Source organism: Glandiceps talaboti, chromosome 5 (genome assembly GCF_964340395.1).
Source record: "Glandiceps talaboti chromosome 5, keGlaTala1.1, whole genome shotgun sequence".
In the NCBI taxonomy this organism is placed as follows: Eukaryota; Metazoa; Hemichordata; class Enteropneusta; family Spengelidae; genus Glandiceps; species Glandiceps talaboti.
In genome coordinates, this window is record NC_135553.1 from 15,742,512 (window position 1) to 15,758,707 (window position 16,196).

Consider the following 16,196-nt stretch of genomic DNA (forward strand, 5'->3'; position numbering starts at 1 on the left):
ATTCAACTGGAAACTACTTGTGACCTAAGGGTTTGTCTCTACTCGTCTAGCAACTGGTAGTGACAACGCCCCTTAGGTCACTCATAAATTTCCTTGGCTAAGGAAAAATACTGGGGAATGATATCTAATTATCTAGTATACACTTTGATTTGACAAAGCTATCTTACCTATAACACTATCTCCATGGAATGGTAGCTTGGAAAGTGATAGCTTCTCGATGAATTTACATGCTGCTGGTCTCGTATAAATACCACTGATACCTCGGAACATCTTGGCCTCATCCATCTAATAAAATATAAAATACAAGTAAGATATTGTAACTCTATAGTATTTTTGGTTTGGTAGTAAAGTTAATGATTAATGAATGGAGAGTACATGTATATAGATTGGCCTTGATTCATACATTGTATAGTTAACAATACATGTGATGTCAGTGAAAATTTGGGGATTTTATATTTTCAAAATTTGAAGTCTGACCTTGATTGAGATCTGTTTTAATCCTTCAATGGTCCCTGCATCAATTATATCTGTTATAGTTCTGTAAAATATAAAATATATGTATTATAGAGCTAGCATGAACCTTAAACAAGGCATGATCATTTTTTTCACATAAAAGTGGCCATATGGATGAGAATTTGGTATTTATTTTGGATTTTTATTTGATAAAAGTGCTTCACCATGTTTTTCTAATTGAAAAAATAATGTGAAATAACATATACCAAGTCCATGTTCATGTTCACATCTCAATAAACAGCAAAACATTAAACAAAGTGTAAAATGTTTGTTATTGTACGTACAATAACAAACTTTTTACACTTTGTGCATCTTTTTGCAATGTACATTTGTATTGAGTTATGAACATGGACTTGGTATATGTTCTTTTGCATTATTTTTTCAAGTAGAAAAACATGGTGAAGCTGTTTTATCAAATAAAAATCCAAAATAAATACCAAATTCTCATCCATATGGTCACTTTAAAAGTCAGGTATATGGTATATGACAATATGACTAACTTTTTTCCCCCAGACATAAACAAACTGATAAGAATGTGGCATGAACCTTCATCAGAGACACTTGATGCTATCAATATACGTTAGTTTGATAGTGAGATGAGGAGGAGACCTTCAGCACCTTAAAAGCCAGTTTAAATTGTCTACTACTGATAAAATGACATTTGGATCAGATGCATTTCTAGACAACTGATGCAAGGGTTGTGCACTTAAGAGTTGGTTCAATCAAATAACATAACACATATAATAGTCTATCTCACCTATTGGAATCAACAGCTAGTTTATACAAAGCATGGGTTATCTCAGCAGCAGCAACCAGATTTCCATGCCTGGAATTCAAATCCATTCCGGTTGCCAATGGAATTGATGCTGGAAGAACTGGTTAGGATTAAAATGAGGAAAACTCTGTTAATCATACATACACACACACTTTATCAAACCATTTCATATTCTTACCGAGATTGTGAAATAATTGTTTTTCTTTTCAAACAGTCAATTTCTACAGATATATCTCTGAATCCCATACTATTACATTACAGGACTATTTTTATTAGATCTGTTGGACAACTTTTTCCTACAAAATTTTATTCCTAATTTGACCTTAGCTTTTGAAAACAATATTATGGAAGGTAAAATCAGTCCGTTTCCATTTTTCTGCACACTAGTATTACGGTATGTGCAATTACACGTATACAGGAAAAACATGAATTTTTGACCAGATTTTTACCTCCCTGTTACCAAAGTTTTGAGATGTTACCTATAGCGAGTAGACCAAAGTTTTCACCTACCTGTTTTAGCCATGTACTCTGGTGCTTTCATTGTTAATTTATGCAAACATTGAGAAGCTAGTATCCTTATGGTACTGAGAGAAAATTTTGAAAAAAATAAAAACAAAATGTAACATTTTTAGGCATCCACATATAGCAAGTACATGAATCATTAATCACAGTCTAGTTCAATGTTAGATTTCTTTACATATATCAACAACAGGAATGTATATTCTTTCATATTTGTACTAAAACTGAAGCACTGTTCATAGTCTAGAAATATGTGTGGGCTCATTTTCTACAACAAACTCCTACTACCAAAAACCTAGCTGAATCTCCCGCTGGGGACAGAGTGAACAGCGCATGTCAGTAGTAATCCATCACACACACTGACAGGCAGCTAGTTGTAAATAGTTACTTCATTTAATTTGCTACAATATCAAATTCCATTCTTAAAGGAAGTCACAAGAGAACATGATAACATCATTATGTTTACATTATCAACGCTCCAATAGCATTAAACTACAGCTGTCAGTGGTAAGAACAGAATATTGTGCTAGAGGAAGCCATTTGACTATACGGTGGAGAGAGAGAGAGTAATAGAAAACGATCCCACAGGTATAGTTTCTAGAATAAATATTGTCCACTGAATTTGGCAATAAATTTAATATGCATGTAGTTATTATCTGACCTATAGAAGTTCCCTCTAGTGTCTCTGCATGAACAACAGCTAACATTTAAAACTAAGTAGCGACAAATTGAAAGTTTTTCATAGTTCTTCATTTTTCAGACTATAGACCTTCCCTCTAGTGTATCTGCATGAACAACAGCTAACATTTAAAACTAAGTAGCGACAAATTGAATGTTTTTCATAATTCTTCTTCACTTTCTTGACTACTAAATTTCAATATGTTGTTGTATTTGTCATTCAAAGAATGTGCAATCAAGTTGTGATCAAACCACATCAACATACCAAAAATTCCCAACTTGTTGACAAACACTTGAGTCCATACCCAATGCACAACTGTTTACATATGGACATCAATCAAATGTACACAAAGACTAGCTGACATGAGATTCAGCTTGTAAGTTGGATTGAACCATTTTTACTTAAGGTGTTTTTTTCAACAGGCAATATTAAGATTAACAAAAAAAGTATAAAAGCTATCTACACAGCTATTGGGTCTTTAACATTACCATAACAACTGATTGTTCAATATTTTTGAGTCTTGTACAAGTTTTGATTGTGCTGATTGATAGTCATTAAAGGTATGGTGTGATCAATTTAACCACATTTGAGTCATAGAATCAGAATAGCCTCATCTTTGCAAGTTTTCTGAGAGGGTCCTTTTTGCAATTCTATGGCTCAAATTGTGATACATCTAATACAGCTATATACAATTACAAGACAATCTGAAAACTGACTTTCTCTAGGAAATGAAGCTGAGAAAAGAAAGGAAAAACAGAGTTTTAACTTACCCGTCCCAATGGTTGAGCTTGATCCTTGCTAAATGATCTACTAGTGCTTTAGTGTACTCTGGGAACTGGGCTATATACAGACTGAGAATACAAACAGTAGGAGTTAGGAATTGAATACTATGAAAGGTCTAGCCATTGGTCCACTTATGCAACCCCTCACTAGCCACCTATTGGTGAGCATATTAAATAAGCGGAAACAACAACTGAATCTTTCAGGCCACACAAAGTGAAGACATCACTTTTGAGTAACCATGGCAATAAGTTAAGCCATTGATTAGCAAACAAATGTTGAACTATGATCACATGAAATGGCAACTATACTTCTTCCATGAAATTTCAAAGATTTAAAAAACAAACACATAATTAGTAAAGTTGAACTTGAGATCTTAAATGTTCATTCTATGAAAAAGGGTATCATTGTGATTTTCAACTTCTGTAAATAAATCTACAACCAGGCTGTATTTGACCCCCCCCCCCCCCCAAAAAAAAAAAAAAAAAAAAAAAAATGGATTGGCCATTCATGAATCAAAGAGTCTTCATACTTCTGGATATTGCACATTTGTTCCATTGCAAGTGAAATAGTGAAAATGGGTTACCTATTTTTTTCCACTATTTTTCTGTCTGATTGGCAAACTGACCTGTTAATTTTCAAAATGAAAAAAATTATGAAACATGATAAAGCTTTGAGTTACCTTATATTGAGGTATGTATTTGTCCTACTGCCTACAGCAAAGTAATCAGCTGTTGTTAAAATATCTATACCATGTGGAAATGTACCTTGTCTGCCAACATTCTCCTGAAAGGCTGCCTGTAAATAAACACAATAACAACAGTTTTAACACTTTATGTAAACTTTCTACCAACAGACTCCTGAAATGCTGCCTACAGAACAAACTAATAAGACAGCTTTTACAGTGTATAGTTCTTTTCGGCAACATTTTTCCTCTAAAACATTGCTGACACATACTACATGAATCTGTGCAGGCCTTTATAGAATAGAAGGGTTCACACAGGGATATCATGAAAACAATAGAAAACAATGAACATGACAATGAGTTTGATTGTTATGCAAATGTTACATTACTGCAATATTACATGTATTTGTTGTGAAGAAAACATATGCTGAATACTGACAAGAATAATATAAGACCACTTACTGATGCAGCTCTCCTACAGTTAACTTCTCTATCAAAGACTGTAGCAATGACTAGTGCATTAGCAATATCATTGACATGTGGTCTTAGAATTTCAGGATCATAAGCCCTAGCAAAGGACCAGCACACATAGCAAGCACCATCTCTGACATGAGCACCTAGGGGATGAAAATATATCATTCACTGAAATGTTCCTGGTAAGATATTAACATAAAGTAAACCAGCATAACATAAGGTAACATAAGGTAACATAACATAACACAGCATAACATAACATAACATAACATGGCATAACAACACAACACAACACAACACAACACAACACAGCACAACACAACACAACACAGCACAGCACAGCACAACACAACACAACACAACACAACATAAGCAACATCTCTGACATGAGCACCCAGAGGGAGACAATAAATCCCAATTATTCATTTATCATAGTTATGCTGTATCTGTGACAGCTGACTCATTTGAATGTGATATTGTGGATTGACAGTATTTGGGAAGTTATTGTGAAAATCAGAAGCATTTGACCCTCATACTAACAACTTTTGGCAATGAGAAGAAAACAAAATAAAGACCCTTCTTTCCCTACCATGCTTTGATTTTGACTTGACACTGACATCTTGAGAGATGGTGTTTACATAATTTTCATGATACTTCATTTTGAATGTCAACATACAAAATAATAATAATTGCTCTCATCTACATACAAGTGTTTTATATTTGGATCTATACTGCTTGATACTGAATTCTAAGATATGTCAAAATAAGTATATGTAGACTTTACACCAATGCTGTTATTTAGACTTACCAATGCTGTTATTTAGACTTACCAATGCTGTTATTTAGACTTACCAATGCTGTTATTTAGACTTACCAATGCTGTTATTTAGACTTACCAATACTGTCATTTAGACTTACCAATGCTATTATTTAGACTTACCAATACTGTCATTTAGACTTACCAATACTGTCATTTAGACTTACCAATGCTATTATTTAGACTTACCAATACTGTCATTTAGACTTACTGATGCTGTTATTTAGACTTACCAATGCTGTCATTTAGTCTTACTGATGCTATCATTTTGATTTACCAATGCTATTACTTAGACTTACCAATGCTATTGAAGCCTCTCTTTTCATCATATTCCAATGCCTTCAGTACAACTGGTACAACTGTGAGAAATCAAAGATGACACAAATATTTTACTGGCATATATTATGGCTTTAAGGCATGGCTACACTATCTCATTGCAGGGAAATTGGTGGCATGACAGACCCAGTTGTTGCTTCTGTGTAGTGAGTGGCTACATAAGAGGACCAACAAAGAACCAACGACTGAACCTTTCAGACCACGAAATTGGAGTTAGCTTGGCATTTCACTTTTTGGGACATGACACTGTTTAAACATATCAAATGTCAACTACAACATCACACAATTACATTTTCAAAATTCGAGGGTTTGTTGTCATTAATTTTTTGGGAAATTAGACTACTAACCTTCAGGTAATCTCTGTGGAAGTAAAAGTCCTCTTCTACCCAATTCAGCTAATGCTAGACAACCACCATGCCAGGCACCATCACTTTCACTTAGACTACATAATATACACAAACATATATATAAGAACATGTTAATGGAAAATTTAAACAAATTCAAGAACTGTCAATAGGATGATTGTTTATAATCAAATGTATGTTTTCTGTCATACTAACACTGCATGTGTCACCTTCACCTTCAGTCATTTTGCCCAGTTGTACAAGGTAGAAACGAATGTGTGTGTGTGTGTGTGTGTGTGTGTGTGTGTGTGTGCGTGCATGCATGTATGCTGTAGAATATTTAGTAGCTTTATGAACAAATACAGAAATCTGATGTACTATTGATAGTTTTTGGCATTTAATTGCTAAACTCAGACAAGCAGTGTGTTTATTCAGTGTTATTGCAAATCTAAACAAACTTCAGTGTGAGGACTATGTAAAACTTTCATTTTCATATGAAATAAATATTTTGCATTTTCAAATTTACCTACTGACATCAGCATTTTAAATGTTCAAGCTATACTGAAAGTAAAAAGTGTATCAAATACTGCACACAGTTTAAAATTAGCGGTTTACTGATGATCTCTGAACAGTGTTTCTGACAGTCTCACCTGAATAACTCCAGTACAGATGCAACAACTTGATCTGCTAACTCTTGCGGAAGACGTCCAGTTATACGACCAACTCTGTATGGAGGGAAAAAATATACAATGTTAGATAACTTTCTTTAAGTGCATATATCTGTATTCTCTCTCCATGTACCACAGGACTGTCAGAAAACTTCTAACATCTGTATCGTCTCTCCATGTACCACAGGACTGTCAGAAAACTTCGAACATCTGTATTGTCTCTCCATGTACCACAGGAACATCATACAACTTGGGAAGAGGAGTACCGGTAATATGTGTAATGAAACAATTTCAACAAAACAGTACAGGCTTACGATGACACTGACACTGACACTGAAAAGGTAGAATCAGTGGACATATAGGGAAATGTCATTTCATTCAAGTTTATATAATGCTTCGAAAACATTATTACAATATTTAGAAAACACTGCTGAATAATTCTTTCACTGAAATATGTTACAAATGACACTTTATGTTGTTGAGTTACATGTCATACTGCAATGAAATGTATGAGGAAGTACTGTTTGTTCCCAATTTATGTAAAAGACAAATTTATTTCACAGGCCCAGGATACTTTAATATGACACCATATATAACATGTTAACAATGTCACATCAGTTGAACTACACAAAAAGCTTGACTTATGGACTAGTTTCACACCTCAGTGGGCTTTTCCAAGAAGTTGACTTAATATTGTCATCATATTTAAACTTACCCTTTGGCAGCAGACCACCTAACAACAGTATCCTTGTCTTTCACTCCAACCAATAATTGATCTATAAGAACACAAGAAATGCTGAATTAATATATGAAATGAGATAAGCTATATGTCACATCAAAACACAGCTCCTTACCCGGTACTTGATCAGGACCAGTTTGACAGTCACCTCAAATGAAAAGACATCCTGTTCTCTGTTATCATAATAAACTTACACATTATTTGAAACCAACAACATCATTGTCAAATAATATGGAAGTATAGTGATAAATTAATGACATTTACCTTCAAGGTCATAATCTATAATAACCTTTATTTATACTCGATAGTTTATCTCCCAAGAAGTCGAGTGAGGGCCATCCCTCATTGGTTCAGTGTTAATGCAGGAGGAATTCTGAGTACCCGGGGAAAACCTGCGTTGTTCGGTAGAGTCAAACTGAACAACACTCAACAGTCTTCTTACTTACAGCATGGTAAATTTAATCGAACCCTGAATGGGTTAGAACCCCGACCGCAGTGGTAAGAGGCAAGTGGTTTAACCACTTGGCCATCGACAACCCAAGGTGATAGAAAAATGGCAAATAGGCAAGGAACTGTATATCTTAACTGGAGGCTCCACTTAAAATTACATGAGTAATTACACCTTCAAAATTTTTCAGTGTCTAGAAAATGATACAACAGCTTCTACTGACCGACAGCTTTCTTGAAACCATGGCATTTCGATACTGAATGTCATGGTTTCAGTATGATTTTTCATTTTATCAAATGAAGGTGTGTGAAGAAATCAAAAAGAGGGCTCTGACCCTGTTAACGTCTAAAGAGAAGAAACCAACAACACTAAAAGTGAAGTAAAATCACCATTAGGTCAATTGTTATAATTTCAAATGTATACAGGATACTCAGATCAATTAATAATTCTAATCAACAGATATACATATACATTGGTTGCTATAGTTACCAATAACTTCTTCAATTTCTTCTGGTACATCATAATCTTCATCATCCATCATCTCACAATCTGTACTTGCTGTCGCTGTCGCTGTCTGTGTTGTGTCTTTGGTTTTCTTGAGGTTATCCAGTAGAGATCTACTACCTCTCTGATATCTAAATATGAAAACACAGACATAGCATGAAACAACCCAATCTATGCAAAGGCTTTCTGCACATTGTCTCTATTTTCACACTAAATGAGTGTTCCCATAAAATTTGGAGATATAATGTATCTCTCTCTGATCTATATCGGTATAATGGCCCATTGTAACCTCCTCAACTCCCTACCCCTGGCATAGATCTGCATGTACCAATGGCCCAATGTAACCTCTTCAACTCCCTACCCCTGGCATAGATCTGCATGTATATTGGTACAATGGCCCAATGTAACCTCTTCAACTCCCTACCCCTGGCATAGATCTGCATGTATATTGGTACAATGGCCCAATGTAACCTCCTAACCTCCCTGTGGTGCATACAATCAATTACAGACAGCCCTACATGTACAGGGTCCCCAATGCTACAGCTAGGTTGACTGGCCATTCTAACAATTCAACCATTTAATATGACGCCATATCAACTGATAATATCTACTGCACTATTCTATGGACTTACCTCCAGGAAGCTATTCGTGCCTTTAGAAAGGTCAAACCAAGTCGCTGTACAAGTTTGATATGAAGTTTTCTGAGAACTGTATTAACAGTGTCTGTTAGCTTACAGGCTATCAATCTTTCTAAGACAACGGGGGCTGTGAAAAAAATCAATGAAACTTTACACCAAAGTTTAATACAAAACTACTATCATTATTGCAGTCAAATGGATCTTGTTATATATCCGACTCCCAGTGGAGGATTTAAAATTATATCACAGATGAAACATTGAAGACTTTGTGCTATCCTGCATATCACTCTGAAAATAATGACTTTTATAGTATTACTAGATGTTAGTCCCAATATTTTTCTTCATTCAGCCAAGGAAAATACCAGTGACCAAAGGGGCCCTTGTCTAGTGACTCGTAGTGACAACCCTTATATTATGAGTATTTTCCTGCTGAATGAAGAAAAATATTGGAGAATAACATAATCATACTAGCACCAGTAATATCAAAGAAATATTGGGGAAAGTAATGGCAATTTTGAACGTTTTGACTAATGTTTCGAACACAGCAGAACCAGTGACATAGGCATGTGTTGTCGTGATGTAGAATGACCTGGGTATACATTCCATATTATGCATTGTATAATACACTTTATAATCCAAGACTGATAGATATTCATTATTGGTGCCATGTAATTATTGTTAAACTGAAATACTGCAACCAATACTAACTCATGTAAACTGACATTGATATTAAACAGCATATTGGTAATTTGGTGATTTTCCCATCATAGTGAAGAAGTCTGGAATGCTGTGACAAGAAGTTATTCTTACCATATGACTCCAAATCTTCTCTTTTACCATGTTTGAATAATAATGCCTGAAAAGATTGAAACCATCATAACTCTTATTCTCACTACATCTTTCCTTTGTAAGCTCTGAACAAAGACTTTAGTCTAGTTCCTATACAGTATTGTAACTTGTTTACACCTCCACGCACAGTATAGTCAAAGTCATTACTCTAGAAGTCTCGAGATGCATGAGATGCAATTTAAAATTCATCCACAGCCACCCACACAATCATTAACACCATGTCTTTGTTAATCAATCACTAAATTCTAACCAATAACACAATCCCTCATAAAGTTAGTGTTTATTGGGGGCAGTTATGCAATGTCAAAATATGGTATATTTGTCAGCTCAGGATGCTACTTATACACTTTTTACTGTCACTACAACAGTTGGGGTTCATTGATTGGATGAACAACTTTTTGTGCTGATTGAGAGACTTTGACCAGATGTGGTTTAGTTAGAAACCACGTTGGCATCCAGTCTACACAAATTTAGACTCCATGTAGGAATTCAATGCAATTTTGCGACTACTACTTAGCTTGGTTAAGATTTTAACACTGAAAAATAATCACTGAAATATCTATTTGACTACTTTTGAGAGTTCATGTAAAGCCAAATATTATATATTAAAGTGAGAAGAATACGAGGAAAGAAAAGTGAAGTACACAATTCAATCTGAACATACCAGTGTTGATAAGATTCCTGACATCGCTATCATTCCTGGCATTGTTGCACCTGTTGAATGGAAAAATTAACTTTTAGATATTGACATGATAAAAAGGTAAGGAGAACAGCACACAAATGTGAATATGGGCATCATCAATCAATCAATCAAAGAGATTTATATAGTGCCAAACTCCACTACATAGCAATGTTCAATGGCGCTTTACAAAAGTGTGGATATATACAGAGATGTCAGTAGGCTCTGCTAAACAGATAAGTCTTGATGTGCTTCTTAAAAATATCAAGGCTGGGTGACTGGCGCACTTCTAAAGGGCCATTGTTCCAAGCGAGGGGGGGGGGGGGGGTACGCGAGAAAGCACAATCACCATAGGTCTTCCGGTTACTCCGTGGTACATGAAGTAGGATTTTGTCATTTGATCGGAGAACTCTGGATGACACTTTCAGGTTGATTAGATCAGATATATAGACAGGAGCAGTGTTGTTCAGAGCTTTGTACATGAGTAGCAGGATCTTGTATTGGATTCTGTATTATCATATTAACACTTCATCTATACGGTACAAACTCAAATTGTTTGGAATGGATGCCAGGTGTGCAAAACTACAAAACTTCATGATGTACTAAATCTTATATATATATCTGTATATACAATAAAAGAAGCGAATGATACAAACTTTGGTTTTCAAGCACAAAAGAAACAATTATATAGCTGCCATGCACAGTGGGGATGAAGAAGTAGTGAAGTTGAAATGTTGATTATCAGTTAGAAAATACACAATTACAGTCATTAAAGTCATCAAGTACATGCGTAATGTTTTCATTAGAAGCCTGTTTCTACTGCACTGTGAAAGAATAGCAATGCTTATCAGTGTTCAACTTGAATGGGCAAGGATCCTGCTGTGTTTGTTGTGTCTGTTATTGTTAGTCTAGACTTGAAATGTGTCTAGCTCTGTGTCAAAAACATAATGTCCCATGAGTGAAACACCAAGCCTACATCATTTTAGCTGTAAGTAATTTTGATATTACATCATTGACAGAAACAACCACATAGATTTACAGACAGAGACAAAACACAGATATTGATACAGACAAAAAGATGCATGCCTACAACACTTTTGAATACATGTACTCAACATTGAAATTTCTGGAATTACTTACGATCAGCCTTCGTCATAACTGTCAATGCCCAATCTAGGAAATCAGGTAATCTTTGAGTTTTAACATCAGGTCTTGTCATAAATCTACAGAAAATAACCAACATTCACTTTTAATTCAGTAACATATAATGTCACAATGACACAAATAACAATGTACTACAGCAACACTCTACCTGTGCTAAAATTTATGTTCCTGTGTCTACATACTAGTTCAGGTTCAACTGATACATGTATATGTATCAAAATTCTCTTTCAAAATTTCTGTTTAAAATTAACTGCTTCTAAGTAGTTAAGTATTTTATCTGTATCTTGGGGTATATCTACAATGAGTAACACTGAAGTAAAGCACTTTCCCTATGTGCTACACTCGTTTATAGCATTCATATTACAACGGGTAACACTGAAGTAAAGCACTTTCTCCATGTGCTACACTCATTTATAGCATTCATATTACAACGGGTAACACTGAAGTAAAGCACTTTCTCTATGTGCTACACTCATTTATAGCATTCATATTACAACGGGTAACGCTGAAGTAAAGCACTTTCTCTATGTGCTACACTCATTTATAGCATTCATATCAAGTGTAAAAGTATACTAAAAAGTACATATAAAGTATATAGGTGTAAAGAATGAATGTCAGGGTAAATGGAGTATGCTGACTTACTTAGAGAGGGTATAAGCAGCTGCATCTCTGGATTTATCACTAACATCCAGAAAGGACTGTATGGGTAAAGAAAGACAGCTTGTAAATTGAAACTATGTGAAAGTATTATCAATTTATCATTAACAAACTTAAATACCATCGGAAAAAGACTGGTTCGAAAAAGACAAGAGATTCAGTGACAGTGTCCATTCAAATATCAAGGTCAATGCATCACCATGACAACACTGGAATGATAAGATGTCTTGGCATGTATGATGTAGATAAGGCATCTCTCATTGACGATAACTGGTGAATTCAACCTAAAGCAATGGCAGGAGGCATACACATAATATGATATGTAACAAGTTGACTTGGCATACATTGGGCTGTTAGAAAGTATTTTGTGAATTGTATAACTTGGACTCTCTGACAAATATTCAAATATCAAAAGTCAGTGGACAGTACTGGTAATCACAGATATAACATTTTGCATTTTGAGCCACAGCAAATAAATAACTCTCAGATTTGTAGTGCCTGATTCATTGGTCACAGTATACTACATTTTTTAAAGTGGATTTTTAATTTTATAAAACTACCTTCTACTGGGAAATACAATGTAAAGGAACATACAACAAGTCCTTGTTTGTAACTCACTAAATTGCAAAACAATGAAAAATGTGTCAAATGTTATTGTACATACTGTCATACAGTAATAAACTTTTGACATACTTTTATTTTTTTGCAATTTATTGAGTTACAAACAACAAGGACTTGACATATGTTCCCTGATAGCCATCAACTTTATGGTGTAACAATTTGATAACTGTAATTTTTCCTATAGGTTAATCATTTCCTCTTTCTGTTATTGGAGATCAACAACCCTGGTGAGTGTGTGTGTGTAATGTTTTACCTTTGCTAGGTTCAATATCCTATCCATAATAGGTAGTCTGTATTCACCACTTTCTGTCCTTGCATGGCTGTCTAGTCTGGACATATCAAATGGAATCATACATACTATAGATAACCACAATAGCAGTACGTAACGAGTCTCCCATGTCTGAAAAATTACAAATCAAAATCAAATCACTGAAGTTTAGTGACTACTTAAGGCAATAATATAAAAAACCTCTAATAAGGGATTTTACGTCTCATTGAAGATCTCGCGAGTTATGCATATATGCCTAGCAACAATGGTTGTCAAACAGATGATGGTCGTCAAGCTTTCGCCATGACCATGTGTGATGATGTTGAGAACAATAGTGTTGCTAAGCATTTGACACTTTCAGCTTGACCACCCTCACGTTTGGTTGCTATGAATAATAATAATAATAATAATAATAATAATAAGATGATTTGTAATGCGCCTCATCTCCGAAGAGCTTGAAGCGCAGAGCAAGAGTGGATACAGAAATAGTTAATGGAAATGTGAATTCAAGGTAATGTGTATTAAATAAAATGAGAAAGAAAAACAGTTATTAGCAGTTGAAGAGGTGAGTTTTGAGAGAATGTCTGAAGGTTGACAAAGATTTGGAATGGCGAAGATCAAAAGGGAGGTGGTTCCATGAAGTAGGGCCAATGTAAGAGAAGGATCTTTCACCAAATGTTTTGGTTGACACCCTTGGAACACAGAGAAGACGAGAATCAGAAGACGAGCGAAGTGGTCTTCGAGGAATGTATTGATGTAGAAGATCCGTGAGATATTGTGGGCCAATACCTACAACTGACTTGAAACAAATGGATGAAATTTTGTATTGAATACGTGAAGTGATAGGCAGCCAATGAAGTTTTCTAAGAAGAGGTTGTACATGATCGAACTTTTTAGCTTTGCTGTAATGGCTCACGTGGGATCTCGTGAGATCGGCCACGAGACGAAGAATGGCTTATTAAGATAGACTCTTGAAGTCACCAGCTTGACATTTACCTGTAGTCTGATGAAAGAATTTGACAGAAGTGACCACGTGTTATTTTGTCCGATGGTAGGTAAAAAGTAAAAGTTATTAGCACTTATATAATTTGTTATATTTGCTAATTTAACCTCTTTCCATGTCATTTTACATAAAAAACAAAGTAACAGAAAGCTTACTACCAATATGACAAAAACTTGCCTTGTGGTATGGAAGTGACTCTGGCAGGGTTATGTAATATCTTGAATCTATATTACAGAACTAACATGCTGTAAAGGTAGTGTTTTTATTAATGGCCATATTAAACTAGACCCACTAAAATTATGGTTCAAGGTATAGAAATCTATGCAAATTTACCAGATTTTCCTCTCCTATTAATACTTAGATTCCAAAACCTTAACGAAAACTTGTGTAATTTTTTGCTATATTTTGGGATGTTAATATTTACTGATGTCACATACATGTATGTCACGTACTCACCTCAAAGTTGGTGGGGTCTTGTTTAGACAACAATGCTATAACAGGTTCAAGATCTGCAACTTCATGAGGTAACAGTCTCACAACAACCTTGAAACCACGAGCCTGTCATTACAAAATTACACATAACACTTTCATTTATTTCAAATAAAGACAGAACTCTATATTATGACAACGTACATATTTTGTTCACATCAACAACAGTTGAAATTTTTTTTTTAAATTTGAATAATTTTGAGTAATAAACCCCATGGTTTATGATGATTACGATTCACTTTGTCCCAATTCAATTCATCCCATTTCCACTCGCCCCAATTTCAAATCTTCCCATTTTTAACTCGCCCCAATTTCAACTCTTCCCACTCTTTCAAAATAACGTAGGAAAGCAATTTGCAGATCTTTGCAAAATGACTAACGTGTGCAAGAATTTTAGTTATAAAAGATGTTACGATACCATGTCTTAAAGATGTAAAAACCACTGTACATCCAATATATTGACTTTTTAGTTTGATTTATCCCTCCCTTGTTTTGGTCGGAAAACCAAACCTTTAATGTTAACAGATACTGAAATATATAACAAACAATCAAACCAGAAATTTGATGCACTGAAATTGAGACGAGTTGAAATGGGACGAGTTGAAATTGGGATGAAATGATTCGTCACCCAAAATGATTATGGATGAGATAGATTATCTATGATATATATATGAATCAAAGACTGTAGTCTGGATGCAAACATGGTTTCTAACTAAATCACTGTGAGTGGAGGTGTAAATCGTAAAGTTACCATATAGGAACTAGACTTCAACAAAGACTGTAAATGCTTACCTTTGTCAGAAGATAAAGAAACTTAAATGCAAGATGTGACAGCGGCGGAGGTGATGCAGGATTTCTTGCAATTTCTAGAAGACTGTCCAGAAAATCTTGAAGATGTGGGTCCATCAAGTGAGGCTGTTCTTGATATTTGTCAACAATAACTGTACAAATAAAGAAGATAGAAATAAAAGAATGTGTTGTAAAAAAAACTCACTGAATATTTATATTGCATTAACAAAAATTCTATACTAGTATTACTACATTGCAATTCGACAAGGAACAAATACTAGTACAATGTAGTAATATTACTACCACTAATCACTATGAAATTTGTAAAATGGCATCTGTACTCCACAAAATTATGAATCATCTGAAAGCGATAACAGTACACTACAAAGGAATTCACTTTGTCTAATGATTTATGAAATATCAGAATTATGCACAATTTGCACTTTGGACCCTACAGAATATCCCCCTCTGTCAAGCGCTTATCACTAGAACAATATGATGTTTACATTGTTTATCACAGCAGGAGAATAGTCAAGCCTATAAATAAACATTGCATGAAAAAGATACTAGATAGACAATTATCGTATATAGGAAAGAGTGTCAGTACGAAATGATGTACAAATGGTGCAAACACACACGTAGGCATGTTCACATTGCTTTTTTCAAAGTTTTTTTCCTCCGGCGTAAATAGGTGAGAACGATTAGTAAACAAAGGGGATCAGCTGTATGTGTTCACACATGGAATGTGACTCCATTAT

General features: G+C 34.8%; 1 protein-coding gene across 1 annotated transcript in view; it reads right to left on the bottom strand.

Annotated features, from left to right (window-relative positions):
* LOC144435967 (tubulin-specific chaperone D-like) overlaps positions 1 to 16,196 on the bottom strand; it is a 73,827-nt gene that overhangs the window by 55,001 nt on the left and 2,630 nt on the right. Inside the window, exons 2-21 of the mRNA XM_078124611.1 lie at positions 15,442 to 15,590; positions 14,617 to 14,718; positions 13,143 to 13,289; positions 12,254 to 12,309; positions 11,588 to 11,670; positions 10,433 to 10,482; positions 9,730 to 9,775; positions 8,914 to 9,046; positions 8,267 to 8,412; positions 7,306 to 7,366; positions 6,573 to 6,647; positions 5,926 to 6,020; positions 5,542 to 5,601; positions 4,414 to 4,568; positions 3,949 to 4,064; positions 3,257 to 3,337; positions 1,799 to 1,872; positions 1,271 to 1,388; positions 478 to 538; positions 168 to 285 (exon numbers count right to left, since the gene is read on the bottom strand). Of these exons, the coding sequence (XP_077980737.1) occupies positions 168 to 285; positions 478 to 538; positions 1,271 to 1,388; positions 1,799 to 1,872; positions 3,257 to 3,337; positions 3,949 to 4,064; positions 4,414 to 4,568; positions 5,542 to 5,601; positions 5,926 to 6,020; positions 6,573 to 6,647; positions 7,306 to 7,366; positions 8,267 to 8,412; positions 8,914 to 9,046; positions 9,730 to 9,775; positions 10,433 to 10,482; positions 11,588 to 11,670; positions 12,254 to 12,309; positions 13,143 to 13,289; positions 14,617 to 14,718; positions 15,442 to 15,590 (1,926 nt within the window). The remainder of the gene's footprint in view (positions 1 to 167; positions 286 to 477; positions 539 to 1,270; positions 1,389 to 1,798; positions 1,873 to 3,256; positions 3,338 to 3,948; positions 4,065 to 4,413; positions 4,569 to 5,541; positions 5,602 to 5,925; positions 6,021 to 6,572; positions 6,648 to 7,305; positions 7,367 to 8,266; positions 8,413 to 8,913; positions 9,047 to 9,729; positions 9,776 to 10,432; positions 10,483 to 11,587; positions 11,671 to 12,253; positions 12,310 to 13,142; positions 13,290 to 14,616; positions 14,719 to 15,441; positions 15,591 to 16,196) is intronic.